The following is an 18,072-nucleotide window of genomic DNA, read 5'->3' on the forward strand; positions in this document are numbered from 1 at the left end:
CGTCCCTCGATCTGCTGGCAGTGCCCCTACTTATACATCCCAAAATGCCATTGGCCTTCTTGGCAACAAGGGCACACTGTTGACTCATATCCAGCTTCTCGTCCACTGTCACCCCTAGGTCCTTTTCCTCAGAACTGCTGCCTAGCCATTCGGTCCCTAGTCTGTAGCGGTGCATGGGATTTTTCCGTCCTAAGTGCAGGACGCTGCACTTATCCTTATTGAACCTCATCAGGTTTCTTTTGGCCCAGTCCTCCAATTTGTCTAGGTCCCTCTGTATCCTATCCCTACCTGCCACCGTATCTACCACTCCTCCTAGTTTAGTATCATCCGCAAATTTGCTGAGAGTACAATCCACACCATCCTCCAGATCATTTATGAAGATATTGAACAAAACCGGCCCCAGGACCGACCCTTGGGGTACTCCACTTGATACCGGCTGCCATCTAGACATGGAGCCATTGATCACTACCCGTTGAGCCCGACAATCTAGCCAACTTTCTACCCACCTTATAGTGCATTCATCCAGCCCATACTTCTTTAACTTGCTGACAAGAATACTGTGGGAGACCGTGTCAAAAGCGTTGCTAAAGTCAAGAAACAATACATCCACTGCTTTCCCTTCATCCACAGAAACAGTAATCTCATCATAGAAGACGATTAGATTAGTCAGGCATGACCTTCCTTTGGTGAATCCATGCTGACTGTTCATGATCACTTTCCTCTCGTGTAAGTGCTTCAGGATTGATTCCTTGAGGACCTGCTCCATGATTTTTCCGGGGACTGAGGTGAGGCTGACTGGCCTGTAGTTCCCAGGATCCTCCTTCTTCCCTTTTTTAAAGATGGGCACTACATTAGCCTTTTTCCAGTCGTCCGGGACTTCCCCCGATCGCCATGAGTTTTCAAAGATAATGGCCAATGGCTCTGCAATCACAGTCGCCAACTCCTTTAGCACTCTCGGATGCAGCGCATCCGGCCCCATGGACTTGTGCTCGTCCAGCTTTTCTAAATAGTCCCTAACCACCTCTTTCTTAACAGAGGGCTGGCCACCTACTCCCCATGCTGTGTTGCCCAGCGCAGCAGTCTGGGAGCTGACCTTGTTCGTGAAAACAGAGGCAAAAAAAGCATTGAGTACATTAGCTTTTTCCACATCCTCTGTCACTAGGTTGCCTCCCTCATTCAGTAAGGGGCCCACACTTTCTTTGGCTTTCTTCTTGTTGCCAACATTCCTGAAGAAACCCTTCTTGTTACTCTTAACATCTCTTGCTAGCTGCAGCTCCAGGTGCGATTTGGCCCTCCTGATTTCATTCCTACATGCCCGAGCAACATTTTTATACTCTTCCCTGGTCATTTGTCCAATCTTCCACTTCTCGTAAGCTTCTTTTTTGTGTTTAAGATCCGCAAGGATTTCACTGTTAAGCCAACCTGGTCGCCTGCCATATTTACCATTCTTTCGACACATCGGGATGGTTTGTCCCTGTAACCTCAATAGGGATTCTTTGAAATACAGCCAGCTCTCCTGGACTCCTTTCCCCCTCATGTTCTGAAGAATGGCAAATAATTCACTTCTAATAGGAAAGCTGCAGGCTGTTAGGTTTGTGGTGTCTCAGATTTTTTTCAGACAGTAGGAAGCTTTTCGTATTAGAATAAAGTTTAGGATGTAAAGACTTAAAGCTGCTGTGATAACTGCTGTTTACATATTACTCTTTTAGGTTAACCCTATATCCTAATATGACCTAATCATTCTTGTTTGTGCCATAATGTTGCAGGTAGATACTGTTTTCCTTCTTAACATAATGTGTAAACATAAGAAAACAAGATTGCCCTTACCAGTAGTGCTACTAATGTCTGCTCACTCATTCATGTCTCCTCCTAGCTTGTAACTTATTTTCATAAACCATTTTAAAATAATGCTTCATTCAGGTTAGGGGTTATTTTTATATTTAATGCCGAAGGGGAACTACAGTCTATTTCATTTTAAATGCTTTGAGAATTTAGATTATTTACTTTCAGGGGTTTCTTAATAAAAACCAGTGATTCAGCGAAGCTACACTTCAGCTGACCTGGATCATAGAATCATAGATGATTAGGGCTGGAAGAGACCTCAGGAAGTCATCTCGTCCAACCCCCTGCTCACAGCAGGACCAACACCAACTAAATCATATTATATTGGCTATATTGCTCCAAAATACTGAAAAGCCATAAGCATTTCTTTGGTTATTTACCGGGCAGTGTACGGGATCTTATGAATATTGACAAATCTTTATAGATGTTCCTAAGGAATCAGAAATATTCCAGACTTACCAAGAGGTTCATTTTACTTTGTGTTTTTCTGCCTTCAGAATAAAATGATTTTCATACTAGAACAGAACTAAAATTTCATGTGAAATAGTAAAACATAGATTCCATAACTTTGAAGTTTTAATAACAGATAAAGATTGACACAATTCTCCAAAAAAGCTATTGTGAAGAAAAGTTAATCTTCTGATAAAATCTAAAAATGCTAATTTAAAGGGCAGAGATGGCTTCTTTTAATATAAAAGGACTAATTTTAATTAAAAGACTTTTCTAGAACTCTTAAGGAGTCCTGTGCAATTATGGTTCTATTAAAAAACACTACCTTTTCTAGAGTGGAATTCCTAATATTCAAATTCTTGGGCTATAAGGATTTAATTTCTAGGTTTGCTATAGAATGAATAAAATGTAATATGGGGTATAAATGTGGTTAAATGATAAAATGGGAAAGGAGAAATCTTTTGAATAGTGATCCCAAATTTGGAGCAGAGCTGTTAACTCCCCTGTTGGTGTTTCTGTTAAAGAGAATCACTAAGGTGCTGGTTCCATGGGCTTTTACCACTTCTCACATAGAAAAGATATTAAAATGTAAATCCAGTGCATGCAGGCGGGTGGGTGGGTGGGTGGGGGGCTTTCTTCCACATCTGGTGGGAGGGTCTGAAGGTGGCTAAATTTTGGATATGTATCCTGGATATAACTTTTGAAATTAGTTTAGAAAATCACTGGATCCAGATGGCACTTGATCCTTCAATCCTACTTCAGGGATTACTTTTGCAAGGGGAATTATCTACTTAAAAATTATAAAATTCTCTCCTCTCTTAGTGGCACATACAGAAAGATGGCTTTTAATAAAATGAATCACTGGAGTTAATATTGGTCACTGAATGCTGCTGCTACTTTTCCTTCTGAGCATGTTTTTAAAGTAAATTTTGTGTTATTGAAAGTTGCCAGATTAACCATTCTAGAGACTCAAGCCTTCTTTTTGTTCACTTAGTTATCTGCTTGCATTGTTGTGGTGGCACAAGCTTCCCCAGGTGCACATCCTGCCGTCCCTCTGCCCTGCAGTGACCCCTTCAGGGAGAGAAAAAGTGAAGTTTAGTCCTCAGATTTACTCACTCCTGGACAGCTAGACTAGTAAGAGTTCCAGCTGAAGCCCCAATTCATTTCACATAGGTCTGAACTTAAAACAAAATGGAAAATTGTCTAAATTTGGAACTAAACTGAGGCCCCTTGCTGGCTGATTCCAGGTAGAACACTGATTAATTGAAGAAGAGGACTTGGATGTGGGGAATAGGATGTCACTAAGGGAAATGAACGAAAAATTGGAAAATTTTGGCCAGCTGATTAATGAAATAGTTGGAAAACCTGAGGAACGCATCTGAACTGGCCTTTGAGTAGGGACCAGGGCACAAGGATGTCTCCCCTTTGGATCAGGAAGGAGACCTCTCTCTCTCTCTCTCTCTCTCTCTGCTTGCATATGCATGCCTGCTCATATTCTGACATGGAGGAACAGAGGTCATTCTGTGGGAAATGAAAAGTTACCATCTTTTGGGTCCAAATTCAGACTAATAAAGCAATTAGCAATGCAAATACAGAAATCCTCAAACTCCATACCTATTTAAGTGGTTCTACTTCCTGATTCCACAAAAAAGTTACAGGACAGTATATGTTGGGGCGGAAACATGTAAACCTCCTTGTGGTATTTGTACAATAGATTCAGTGCAATCATCAACCTTCTGGGATCTAACAATTTAATGATTTAACAATGATTTAACTACCTCCTTGTCTACACTACCACTTACAGTGCTGAAACTTTCCTTGCTCAGGGATGTGAAAAAACAGCCCCAAGCGATGCAAGTTTCAGCGCTGTAAATTGGCAGTGTAGACAGTGCTACAATGCTGGTAACTATTCCCTTCACGGAGGTGGGTTTTTTTTACAGCGCTGGGCGACCTCTCTCCCAGCGCTGGAGCCACAAAAACACAGCCATGTTTAAAGCTCTGCCGCAGCAGCGCTTCAACATCGGCTGTGTAGACATACCCTTATTCAAACTTGTTCCTTTGCTTTACAGTGTGAAAGTGGTGAATTGAAAAATACACCAATCCAGAGGTGAATTTTTGGGTCTAGCCTACTCCACTGCATCCTTTAGTGTCAAACTAAATTGAAAGCAGTTTGCATAGACCTTGTTTGAATAGTTTCCATTAGCTTTTTTCTCATCATGACAGTACAATTTTTGACTGAATTTGCTGCTGACAAAAGGTATTGGATTGACAGTCCTGGAGGGTGAGGGCCTCCAATACTGTGTAGACACAGTGAGGCTGTAACAGTGCAATCTCGCTAAGTAATCTGCCTCAACCCTGTCCTGAAGGGTCCAGCTCTTTTTAGGATAAGAGAGGAAGTTGAGTGTCCTTGGCCTCTTATCTCAAAATGCCAACTAGGCTAGACTAGCTCAATTATATTTACTTTTTTTCTGTTAACTATAACATAGATAGCACTAGACAGTTTTTTCTGTAGTCAGCATTGTCACTGTAAACCTGGGCATATTCATTCTACAAAGAGGAGATGTGATAGAGTAATGTGTACAAATACTGTAAACGGACTTTAGAGGTAGAGTTTGCTAAGAAATAGCTTAAAAGTCTTCAGTGTTTTACAGTTTATTTTAAGTTTTCCTGGTTACTTTATTTGTAGTCTGTCATCTTGACAGCATTTTCCCCCTAGGGAGCCCTTTTCCATTTGGCAAATATGGATTTTTTTATCCCCCTGTGTTTTAATAGGAAATTTTGTCCCTCTGTATTAGTGTGGAAAATTTTAATTTTAACAGCTTCAGATTCTGTTTGTGCCTAGTATCTACAGCCCACTGCACACCAGTATTGCTTGTGTTGTAGGAAGCAGCAGCCTTCACTCTACATTTATTTGCTTTAGATTGTTTGTTTTAAAGGCAGACCCTTTAAGGTTCCTTTACTGCATTAAGTTTCTGTCTTTTTTTCCCCTTTGTTGGTTTATGGTATTAAAAAGGCACTTGTGGGAATATTGAATTTTTATATTAATAGTGTTTCTAGTAGATCTTTTGAGTATAGTACTGTGGCGGTTCAATGACAAGACAGAACACAGCTTTTTGCAAGCAAGCAGGCTGGTCTCTGCTAACGGGCTTCTCCCTGTCAGCTTTCCACCTTCCCCTTTATTCTCTCTCTCTCCCCGCGCATTACATTCTCCAACAGATAAAAGGAATACACTGGCTTTGTTTAACGTTCTTATTTACCAATTTCTGTCTACCGCATTCCTTGCTCTCGGGCCTTGAGTCCAGTCCTGAGAGGCTTCCCACGGTTCATGTCATCTTGGCGAGATTCCAAGGTTGATGCCCTTGGATGGAGCAGTGTGTGCACTACTCTTACACAACACTCCGGGTGTGTCCTGAATGTTGCCAAGCGCATAAACCTTTATGAATCCTACATCCCCTCCTTTTTTGTTTATTTGTGCTCGGCCATCTCATGGTAGCCATCAATTTGCTTTTGCAAGCCAATTAACTCCCGGACAGACAAGGTCATAACTCGTGGAGCCTGCCAGGGCGGGTCTCGACAAAGCCTTAACAAAAAGGAATACATTGTACACAGCAGCAGCAAAAAATAAGCTTAAAAAGGTAAAGTGTGATTGGCCGGGCCCCAGTTAGCCATGCTAGAGTACTGGGAAGAGAGGTTCGAGTAAGCGGCGAGCATCATCTCATTCCCAATTTCCTCAGGATGATGACATACTGGAATAAGGCACGTACCTAACAATTCTCCAGCTGCTACAAAATCAAATAAACAAAAGTGGGTAACTTTTGAAGCCAATCTTTCCCATAGGTTATATGTCATTCGGGCTCGTAGCGGAGGAAGCACTCCCGAGCCAACCCCTACAGGAAATAGCAGGCACAAAAGGCATACAATCAGTACAGAATTAGCAGTAATTTGGGCGACAATCGCCACAAACAAAGTCTCAGGAGTCTCTGGCTGTTGGTTTGCTGCCAGTCTTCGTTGAGCCACGGCGATCAATGCTTTTACTGCTCCCCATGTCACGGGCTGGCTTGGGATGCTACGTCTCCTCCATCTCCGTCCCGTCGTTGTCGACCCGGGAGGCACCGCATTCTCCTCCAAGGTCAGCTGAAACTCCGGTATGGGGTTCGACAGCCCCTGGTGCCACACCATGCTGTTTCAGTGCCGGTCGCGCACACCAGGCTGGAACCCACAATGGTCCTGCAGGGAGAGACACAGCAGCATATCCCCGACCCCAAGTGATTAAAGGCACTGGGCCCAACCATTGCGGATCAGGCAGCTGACGGTAATAGACACGCGGTCTTTCCAGTACCTCGGACTTGTGAAAATGCTGATCCGCGGGGGTCTGCTGATCTGCGTTCAGCATTAAATTATTTAAAGTAAACAAAAGGATATGCAGTTGTTGCTGAATGTCTCCTAAGATTTGGAGACGCAGCTCCCCTTGTTTTAATTGTTTATCAAGCAAGGTTTTGAGCGTGCGATTGGCACGTTCAAGAATGGCTTGGCCCATGGAATTATAAGGGATCCCGTGTTTAAGACGGACGTCCCATCGGGCACAGAAGGTGGAGAGGGCTGTGGAGCAATAGGCTGGGACATTATCCGTTTTTATCTGGCTCAGGTGACCCATAACAGCAAAACAGGCTAGCAAATGGTGAATAACTTTGGGAGTGGCTTCCCCACGCTGTGGGGTCGCCCAAAGGAATCCCAAATAGGTATCAATGAAAACATGTAAAAACGAATAGGGGCAGAATTGTGGCACGTGAGTGACATCCATTTGCCACAGCTGATTCGCTGCGGTACCTCTGGGGTTAACGGCATAAGAAAAGGTAGGGGCAGCAGCGGCACAGTGGGGGCAGGAACGAACAATAGAACATGCATGATCATCAGGAATGTAAAACTATCGGGCCAAAACAGAGGCAGACTGATGAAAAAAGGCATGGCTTTCAATGGGGTCAGAAAAAAGGGAATTTACCTGACCACGTAACGCGCGATCGGCGCGCGCATTGCCTTCAGTGAATGTCCCAGGCAGAGGGGTATGACTGCGAATATGAGCAACAAAATAAGGGAAATTACAAGTGGTGAGAAAATACTGTAAGGACAAAAACAGGCGAAGGAGGTCCGCATCGACCTGAGGGGTAATGAGGGCAAGGGGTAAATGATCAATTACCTGATAAACATAATGCGTGTCCACAATCAAATTAAAGGGACAATCAGCAAAAAGTTGAAAGGCCAAAATAACAGCAGCTAGTTCCAAGGACTAGTAAAGCTCTCCAAGCGCTGTGCATGCAAATATTGTTGTACAAGTGAGTGAAGCGCTTTCAGCTTTTCTAGAGGGAACGGCCACTGGTCAATCCATACGGGCTCTAAGGATTGCCATACCAATGGTAACGCGGATGGCAAGGTGGGTGAGGGAGGATTTTGGGCCATTATATATTAATATCGAGGGTGGTGTCCAGCTTTGTAAGTAAATCACGGCCCCAAATATTGAGGTGGACAGGGAGTACAAAAGGGCGGATTGTAGCAAGGGCACAGCCTCCTGGTTTAGAGACCATGACCCAAGACAAACTTTGGCGCCCGGGTTTGCTACCCCCGATCCCCCACAACTCTTTAGAAGGAACCGTAGGCCAACTAACCGGCCACTCCGGATCACGAATCACCGTAACGTCAGCTCCAGTGTCCACCAGCCCTGTAAAAGGAACATCATTTAAGAGAAGTGTTAACTGAGGTTTTGAGGGGCGGACTGACATTGTTAGAGCAACAAGTGGAGAGGACGTGCTGTGAGACGGCGAGTGAGACAGCATTGATCCAAAGCCGCCTCTGCCCCGGGTTCGATCCTCTGCGGCTGGCACCTGATAGGGGACTAAAATCAATTGTGCAATTGACCGTCCACGCGGGAGCGACTGTGGGAGATGAGTCCACACCTGAACCTTAATAATGCCGGTGTAATCAGCATCAGTGACCCCGGGGATGACAGAAAAGCCCTGTTTCCCAGCATGTGAGCGAGGGAGAACGAGACCCACAAAGCCAGCAGGGAGAGGTCCCGTCACCTGGGTAGGTATGGCGCAGACCTCTCCTGGCAGTCGAAAATCAGTGTCCTCCTGCATGATCAAATCAAGCCCTGCACTTCCAGCAGTCGCCGCCCTCATAGAGTCTATGGATTTTAAGGCAGAGGAACGGTTGTCTGAGTGGGAAACACCCCCGTTTGGCCCTGGGTTCGGGGGGGACCCGTCGCGTGGTTTCCCAACCTGCTACGACACTGATTAGCCCAGTGATAGCCCTTCTGACACTTGGGGCACTTCTTTGAGGGTCGGGCGGCACTCCCGCTGAAAGTGATCCTCCTTACCACAGCGGTAACAACGCTTCCCCCTCCTTTCCGGTTTTTCTCAGGGCGGCAGCCAGAACTCCAGCTTTATGGGCTTGTGTGCCGATGTTCTGGCACGCCTGTAGCATGTCTGAGAGCTCTAAAATGCCAGAGGCTTGCGCCGTCTGGAGAGCACGGAGGCAATCCTCATTTGCATTTTCAACCGCCAGTTTTAATAGCATTTCCTGAGCTGCCTCAGGGTTATCCACCTGTCGGAGGATAGCCTCCTGCAATCTGTTGGTAAAATCCAGAAAGGACTCTGATGCACCCTGACAGATACTGACAAAGCTTTTAGTAGGCTTGCCTGAATCTGGGACCTTCCGGAAAGCATGCTGGGCACAGGTGGAAATAATGGGGAAGAGGGCCGGAGGGAGTTGAGTCTGCATCTCAACAGTAGCAAACTGTCCCTCCCCTGCCAAATGGTCAAAAATGATACCTTGCTCTCTAAGAAGCTGGGCCTGGCGTTCCGCCATCTGCCGATACTCACTAATCCAAATAACATACTGACTAGGTGTTAACATCATGCGCAACAGCGCCTTCCAATCTTCAGGGATTAGGGAGTATCCGTACCTATCCCTTCAATGAGACCACGCACAAAGGTGCTAGTCAGGCCGAACTCGCGAATAGCTTTCTTTACCTCTCTAATCACCGAGTAAGGCAAACTGACCCAGGTTCCAACCGGGTGACCCTGGTCATCATTCTGCCAGGTCACCAGACAAACTGAGACCAGTTCAGCCAGCTCCTCTGCTGTAAGATCTGAGCGAGTCTTCGCTGCGTGAACCATTTGCTGCACCAGCGAAAGCCTCTGAGCAGATGCAGACGACTCCCCGGGGGGCCCCGGAGCATGGGGCCCCACAGGCGGAGGGCGATCACCCACCGGCTCCGGTGGGGAAGGCAAGGGAGGCGGTGGTAATAAAGGCACTGGGGGCGAAGCAGGGAGAGGGATAACTGCAGGAGCAGACGGGGGTGGCGAAATCAGCAGCCCCTCTGTTGGCGCAGGAGAGGGCTCTTCCGAGGCGACACACTGTGTTGCATTGGTAGGAGGGGGGAGAGCTGCAGGAGCCGACGGGCGTGGCGAGATCACCAGCCTCGCGAGGGAGGGCCTGTCTGAGGCGACACGCTGTATCGCGTCACGGCAGAGGTGCCAGGCATGTAAAGCCTGCACGGGCGCCCGAGGCTCTTTGTGCAATGTCTGGCCCAACTGCTCCCAGTCCGCTAGCTTAAGGGTTCTGGCTTCAGGGTACCACGGGCATTGGGCACTCACCTCCTGTAGCAGGAGAGTGAGTTCTCGAGCGGGGCAGTCATGCTGAGCCTTACGCAGCAAATACTGTAGCTCATTGCGGTGTTGCACTTGCAAAGCAGAGAGAGAGCTTCCCATACTTACCACAACGAAAATTACTCACCGGGATCCACAAAGCGGATGAGTGACGCGTCTGAAACCCTTGCCGGGCGAGGTGAGTGCTGAGGGCCCCACGTTGGGTGTCAGTTGTGGCGGTTCAATGACAAGACAGAACACAGCTTTTTGCAAGCAAGCAGGCTGGTCTCTGCTAACGGGCTTCTCCCTGTCAGCTTTCCACCTTCCCCTTTATTCTCTCTCTCCCCCCGCGCATTACATTCTCCAACAGATAAAAGGAATACACTGGCTTTGTTTAACATTCTTATTTACCAATTTCTGTCTACCGCATTCCTTGCTCTCGGGCCTTGAGCCCAGTCCGGAGAGGCTTCCCATGGTTCATGTCATCTTGGCGAGATTCCAAGGTTGATGCCCTTGGATGGAGCAGTGTGTGCACTACTCCTACACAACACTCCGGGTGTGCCCTGAATGTTGCCAAGCGCATAAACCTTCATGAATCCTACATAGTACAAAGTGAATGTGAACAGAATTTTTCTTATTGACATTGTAGATGGTCCAGAAGGCCACAAATGCTTGAATAATTTGCTAGATTCTGTGCTATATTATCACTGCTCAAAGACATGCTAATCTAGTAGGCGCTGTATGTATTGTACAATAATCATCGTATGGAGAGAAGGAAATTAAACACCCAGAGCAAAAGTGACTGTAATAAAACAGATCCAATGCATCATAAAGAAATCAGTGGAGTTTGTATAGTATCCATAAAATGTGTGGTTTTCTGTAAATTAAAAATTAGGGGGAAGTAGCTATTTCACAGAAGCAGCTTTTGATATCAACTATAAATAAATAAGTCACTTTCCAATTCTTTTCTTTTTTACAGCGTCTTAAAACTTTGTATACAAACCTATGGATCACAACTGGACTTAATTTTAAATAACTACAGTTTCTTTTTTGTTTTGTGGTCCCGATATGGAGTCTTTAACTCCGTGTTATGACTACTGCATTAGTGTATCTGTGCACAGTGACAGTATGGCACAGAATCGTTGTTACAGTAGTAAAACTAGCACTCGCTTTTTGGGTCTTCTGCAATGTCAGTGTAAGACAACCTGGTAACAATACAGTTCGTAATAATTTAAGTTTAATTAAGTTTAATTTGGTGTTCTTATCCTCGTCTCTGCTGTATTTTTAATTCAGTGAAACCCGAAGGGAAATCAAATACAGAAACTAAATACAGAAAAGTGATCTCAGGGATCTTCCACATCTCATTGTACCTAGATACTGCAGAGTCTCTGAACACTGAGCAATCTGCAATACCGTACATTTTGAAGTGCTGAAGTATATTTTAAGGCATAATCCTGCATTGGTTGGATGATGCACTAGGTGACCTAAAAGAGCTGTCTGCTGTCTAATGTGTAATTCTGTATGCCTATAGGGTAGAGAAATGGGGCAGATCATCATGAAATGTCTCTTTTTCCATCGTAGCTTAGAACCTTAGCATTATTTTAACCCCTTCATTCCAGAATTAACTGCTACCACATGCAGAAACAATATATTAGTGGCCCTTGGGTGGATAAGGGATTGAAATAAATGTGTTAAATATCGTACATTTTAAAACCTCAAGGTGTATCATGGTGAAATATTTCATTATAGTTTTCTATTCAGTATCTTTAATTTCATTATTTAAAATTGTATAGAATCTGAAAAGTATACATTCAGGCAAATACAGTTTGAGGAAAAAAAGTATCTTTTCACTGATATTTTAATTATTTGTTGGTATTCATATCACAGTATCTTTAACTTTAATCATTTGCAATTTAGAGATGTACTAAGTTCCAGCTGTAATTTTAAAGACTCAAAGCCAAAGCAGATGGTTCCGGAAAAGGAGTATTTGCTACTAATATCAGTCTGGGTTGCTGAGGGAATTATCTACATCCTCACTGAGGTTTAACATTCCAAACTTGCCTGTTTAAGATTTTTAAAATAGGATTTAATGCAACATGACTCCTTTTTACTTGTCAGTACTTTTAACACAGGTTTGGCATGGAGATACAGTGTCAGAATTTTGCTATAGGAACAGAAGCCAGAGAAATTGATATATGAAATGTTTTAGTCCATGCTTCTGCTTTTTGTGTGTTTTATTTTGAAGTTTAGGAGAATGATTTTTCAGTATATTGAACAAACTAAAGAAAATGGTGTGTAAAGCATGTGTCTTTTTGGAATTTTTTTTTTATTATTTTTTTAATAATACTGACTCTAGCAAACAACTACTTGCCCGCAATGATGATAAAATAGCTTAAATTAATTAATAAAATTACAAATCAGGTTTAAATAAAATATCAGCACTAAAACTTTATTAATTTGATTCAGATTTCAGTGGGTCTCTGTCATTCTATTTTGTAGCTGATGAAAATTGCTATTTATTTTTAGTAGAATCTTGTTTCTTGAAGACAGTTCAGCAGTTAAACACTGAACTGTTTTATTAAAGGACGCAAGTTATTTTTCACAATTAAAAAAGAAATGTACTGTTTCATAAGTCTTATTCAGAATCTTGAAACTCCAGACTGCCTCCTGTCATTCAGTGGCTTGCTGTAGGTTTTGAATTATTCATGTTTTGTATACAGGTTTATATTCCTGGGTACCAGTTACTTTCCTCTTGCTGTGACTTCATGTTTTTACAAGGTTGGCCATCATTTGGAAGTTTTGAAGACCCAAGTATGTGGACTAAAGGAAACAGTACAACAGTTCAGACTATGTAGGGGACCTAAGGATGCTTGGGCGTGGGTTTGGTAAAATATGATTGTACTGGTTTTAAAGATTGTCTAGTGGAAAGTGTGTAGATACATTTATCAAAGCATGGTTACCTTCACTTTTCATGAGTTAAAAAATTTGCTTTTGAAATTAGTTTGTAATAAAAATTAGAATTCATTTTCTCTATCTTTTTTAACAACTTTCTGCCAGCAAAGGTGTGTGTTTGCTAAATAATATGGCATATGCCACCCACCTTGTGTCCTGACAAAAGGTGAATAAAACATTAAACAGACACTCTAAACTAAAAAGCTATGTTGCTTAGAGAACTCCTAGTCCTCTATCCAACTGCACTATAGTTATCCCAACATCTGTAAGGTGTGCTTTCTCTTCTGCTGGTTGTGTTCTGTCTGCTTCTCTGTAACTCTAGCTGCAACTTGGATTGCTCTCTATAGGATGTCCTCCATATAAATGGCTGTTCATTGTAGCAAATGTTTCACACTCTCCTTTCCTCTGGGAAACAGTCTTGGCTCAAGTTCACTTGTTACCTGGACAAGAAGTTTCTCCATTTTGATTTTGGTGTAGTAAATGGCTTGATTTCGAGAAGCTTTCTGCAGGGCCGGTGCAAGGAGGTTTCGCGCCCTAGGCGAAACTTCCACCTTGCGCTGCCCCCCCGCCCTCCCTGCAGCAGCTCCCCGCCGCCCCCTCCCTCCCCTCGGTGCGGGGAGCGCCCCCCCACCGCCCCCTCCCTCCCATCAGCCTGGGGAGCCGCCTGCAGCAGCTCCCCGCCGCCCCCTCCCCTCGGCCTGGGGAGCCCCCCCGCGGCAACTCCCCGCCCCAGCTCACCTCTGCTCTGCCTCCTCCCCGACCACGCCGTCGCTTCTGCCGCCTCCCAGGCTTGCGGTGCCAATCAGCTGTTCGGCACGCAAGCCTGGGAGGGAGAGAAGCAGAGCGGGGCGGTGCTCAGGGGAGGAGGCGGAGCCGAGGTGAGCTGGGGCAGGGAGCGGTTCCCCTGTGTGCTGCCCCCCTGCCCCTGCTGCTTGCTGCAGGCGGCCCTCCCTGCGCCCCCCTGCCCCAGCTTACCTCCGCTCCACCGCCGCCCCCAACCACTTGGCGCCCTAGGCGATCGCGGAGTTCGCCTAGTGGTTGCACCGGTCTTGGCTTTCTGCATTCGTGGTAGCAAGATGTCCTATTTGTTTGAGAAGGAGGATCTTCTGCTTGTAATTGTAACTCTGTTTATAAACTAGATGTGAGTTTGGCTTAAGTTGTTCAAAGCTAATTCCAGTGTTTGTGAGAACAAATTTGCCCTTTTGATTTATTTGAAAAAAAAAATTATAAATCCAGATCAGAAAACTAAGGTAGTTTTCACTCTTGCTTTCTATGGAAAACCAAACCGAATAAAAAAATGTTATGGAAGCATTAGGTCAAAATGTCAGATAGGATTTGAATCAAAATCTGATTTATAAAGTAATCTTCTTCTTTTTTGTTTCAGCTTTAAACTTTCACAGAATTTACTCTGTAGTTCTGAAACTATTTCGAGAATCTTTAAATTCCACAATTTTTCTTTCTAGTCTTTATTTATTAAAAGGAGTAAATTACAAAAATTTAATTAAAAAGGAAATTAACTTTTTATATGTAAAATGAGGCTATGAATTTAAACAGACAAACCACAAATTCAGACTACCGCCCACTCCTTCATCTGCTGTGCGGTATACACAGAGTAAATTTTTTAGAAGTGTCTGTCACTTAAGAGTCTTAATCTCAGTGAAAGACGATGCTTAAGAGCCTAAGTGCCTAAAGTAACTTTTGAAAATGGGACTTTTAAGCCCTTTTGAAAATTTTGGCCATAGTGTATAAGATCACCCTTATTACAGACCCTGCAGTGCTTCCCAGTGATTTGGGAACAGAAACCATTTGTGCATTTTGCTCCTATGTCAATATGAAATTGTACATGCCACACAAGATCTCCTGCCAGTGCTCAGAGACTGTGATGCTTTTCAATAACCAGCATGAGTTAAGGACCAGAGTGGTTATAAGTAGATCTGAGCAAAAAATTTTCAGCGAATAGTAAATTCACAGATAAATGCATTTTTCAGGTTACTGAAACAAAAATGAGGAAAAAAACAAAAAAATCAAGTGGTTTGTTTTGGCCATTTCAAAATTAAACCTTTTGTCTTTTTGTTTTGAAAGTGTTTTGCTTTGAAGTTTAGCTAATTAAAAAGGTAAGCGTGTGTGTGTGTGTGTGTGTGTGTGTGTACACAATAATCCTCCCACCCACAACCCCAAAATGGAAAACTGAGAAATTTCAGGACAAACAGGTTTTGTTTGACCCAAAGTGATTTTTTTTTTTAGTTTTTTTTGAGAAATTTTTTAAAAAATTAGTTTTGGTTTGAACTGAACTGGATTTTTTGGCTCAGTTTGAGTATATTGTATACGGTCATACCTCTCAACCTATTTATTTTTAATTGGGATGATTTCATTATATGGAAGGTACTCAGATACCACAGTGATGGGCAAAATATAAGAACCTAAATGGTGAGAGAACAGCTGCTATATGATATGAATATAGGGCCAATCCTGTTTCCATTGAAGCTCATGGCAATGTGACAGGATCAGAGTCTAACACAGTCAGTAAATTATGCACATTGCTGTTGTTCATGTATTCCTAACTTATTATGTATTCTTTCAGTGCTTTTTGTGGTTGCTTTTACCTAGCTGTAAAATGGTTGTGTACCTCTTTTGTGTGCTTCATGTGTCTTTTTGTGGGAAAGACTGATTTCTAGGGAGGGTATGAAATTGTTTCTAACTTAGTGTACATCGTGGGAGAAGTGTCTTACTCCATTGAATGCATATTGAAGGTAAATCAGTTCTTGAAACACTCATTGATTTCAGTGTTGTGAGCAGAGTTTGGCTGATGGGTTTTACGTCAGTGGTTTGGAGATAAAGAGGTGATCGAAGAGAAATTAAACTTTAAACTGTAATAGTTCATATTCAAAGTTGGCTGTCACTATTTAATCTCTTACATTTTGCATCCTGGTGGTACTATTTATTGACATAAGTCTAGTGGATTTTATTTTTTTAAATGCCAAAAAGCCAGCAAATGAAAAAAACACTGGCGAAGTAATGTTTTTATTTAATTTTTTTGAGTAGCAGACAATAGGAATTCAGTAAAACGATTCTGAAAGTAGTCTCCTTCAGAATGCTCACTTTTCTGTGATAATTCCAGTGGGTCTTGACTCTTGCTTGTTGCAGTCGGCCCTTAATACAGATAGCATTTAGTACTAAAAGCTTTACTTTCTTTGAAATTAACTTTTTCTTTAAAAATAAAAGGTCAGACTACTCTTTCTTAAGTGTGTAATTTAAACAGTAATTGCTAATAATCAGCCTTGCTTGTAGAAACTTTTGGTTGTGAGTCTTGTCCTGATTTTTTGTGTGACAGTTATGTAAATGTTCTAAATTAAAACAGGTTAGATTTTATCATTCTGTTTACTGACATTGTAGCCCGCAGTTGATCACTTAAATTAACTCTGGTAATCCTAAAGTGTTTTTTACAATCGCAGCACATGTGTATGATTGAAATGTTTAATATATTGGCTTCTATAGTGAGTATGTTACAAGGGAAATGCAGTAGAAATGTGCCATGTGCGTTTGTGCCATGTGCAATGTGCCATGTGCCATTCACCCCCCCCCCCCCCACCATTGTTTATGTCTTTGGGGCTTACTGATAAATCTTTGTTTTAGAAAACCTCCATATGTGAGTTTGGTCTCTTATTTTAGAGATGGCAACATGACTTTAGAAAGCTTGAGAGCAGAAAACATAGAAATGAATATTCTCTGATAGCCTAAATGATAAGCACCCCACAAAGTATATAAAGCTCTGAACACCTTTTTTAACAGGCTTTGAAGACTGCAGATGAAGACACCCATTCTAATCATTTAAGCATATTTAAAAATTAATACTCATGGAAGAGGCACAAGACCTACCAGAACAACCAGTAAGTATATTTGTAAAATATTATAAATTATTGGAAAATAAGTCAGTAGTCTAAAAAAAGTCAATTGTGATTATTCTAAATATGGAAATAAGGAAATATGCCTTACATTTATTGTTTCTAGAAGTGGGGATCATTCTTGCTCTTGGTAATATATATTGTCCATTAGCCTCACTGGGGTTATACAAACTACAGTAATAAAACAAGTAAATAGGTACATTTGAAGTTTTTAATATCTTAGATTAAAATCATGGATAATAAATATTTGCTTTGTTCAGAACCTGTACAATGAAATATATGGTTTCAAACCATATGTAGAAAATGAAAAATTACTACTTAAGATACCACTTGTAAAATAGTTACTGTAAACTCTATGCTCTTTAATTTCTTCTGGTACCCTGGAGAGCTTAGAGAAGTTCCCTATTCCCTAGTACATTGTGAGCAGCTGTTGCAGGAGAGCAGTATTGTCACCTTTAATTTTAATTTAATTTAACTGTGTCTGTAGGTAAGAAGTATGGTTGGAGTGATATATGTTTTTAAATCCTGTTTGCTGCATCCTAAATCCAAAGTTCTGCTAATAAAGATTTTAGGGTGAATAACTGATTTTTTAATACTGTAACAAAAACAAGACATTTTAATTTTTACTATTTATATTTACAGTTTCAAAATTCCTGAGGTGGTTCTTATCACTGATCATGCTCTTCTTGATAGAAAATTTGTCAACAAAGTTCTTAAAGATATTTGAAATGTTAGTGCATATTTGTTTTTTAAATTACTTACATGGAATGTTGTTGTCACTTCTGGAAGAGAAAATGTGAATGCAGGATAATAAAGTCCTACATCTAACTTTAAAGTAAATGCAACAGTGTAATAATTAAACACATTACAGACAAAAAATGAGTGACAATGTTATATTTAGAATTCAGTCAAGCTTGCTGCAAACAAAACAAGAAAACATTACTTCATTTTTATGGTAGGCTGTGGCTACTTTTTATACTGAAGTTATCAAGTGTACTAGAAAACATTAGTTAGGGGATATTTTGGGGAGGAATGTAGATTTAATAATCTTTGCATAGGAAATATTTTGGGGATGTTCAGACTGAAGAACTGTATCTCTTCCAGTTAACTAGTCTGAAAAATCTAGTTAATATTTTGTAACTCTTTGTGTATCACAAGAATAGATAAACTGACATGGGGACATTCAGTGAAACTGAAAGGCAGGAAATTTAAAACTAATCAAAGAAATACTCTCCTATACTATGCCATCATGTGCCAGCAATGCCCCTCTGCTATATACATCA

At 42.2% G+C, this 18,072-nt stretch overlaps 1 protein-coding gene and 1 long non-coding RNA gene across 11 annotated transcripts in view; one reads left to right on the top strand and one right to left on the bottom strand.

Moving 5' to 3' along the window:
• The window catches only part of EYA3 (EYA transcriptional coactivator and phosphatase 3), a 143,863-nt gene that overhangs the window by 41,218 nt on the left and 84,573 nt on the right, over positions 1 to 18,072 (top strand). For all 7 annotated transcript variants that reach the window (XM_074934584.1, XM_074934587.1, XM_074934583.1 and 4 more), the window contains exon 2: positions 16,677 to 16,774. In XM_074934584.1, coding sequence (XP_074790685.1) covers positions 16,742 to 16,774 — 33 coding nt within the window. In that variant the 5' untranslated portion in view covers positions 16,677 to 16,741. The remainder of the gene's footprint in view (positions 1 to 16,676; positions 16,775 to 18,072) is intronic.
• LOC141974517 (uncharacterized) lies at positions 5,449 to 13,697 on the bottom strand. Of its 4 annotated transcripts, XR_012635759.1 has the most exons (5): positions 13,626 to 13,669; positions 10,084 to 10,141; positions 7,953 to 8,005; positions 7,292 to 7,358; positions 5,449 to 6,519 (listed from the first exon to the last, which is right to left on the bottom strand). It is a non-coding gene; the product is annotated as an uncharacterized LOC141974517 (long non-coding RNA). The 4 variants fall into 4 exon arrangements; XR_012635760.1 differs by lacking the exon at positions 10,084 to 10,141 and having other exon boundaries at positions 13,626 to 13,697; XR_012635761.1 differs by lacking the exon at positions 13,626 to 13,669 and having other exon boundaries at positions 10,065 to 10,697.

This window comes from Natator depressus, chromosome 19 (assembly GCF_965152275.1).
Source record: "Natator depressus isolate rNatDep1 chromosome 19, rNatDep2.hap1, whole genome shotgun sequence".
NCBI lineage: Eukaryota > Metazoa > Chordata > Testudines > Cheloniidae > Natator > Natator depressus.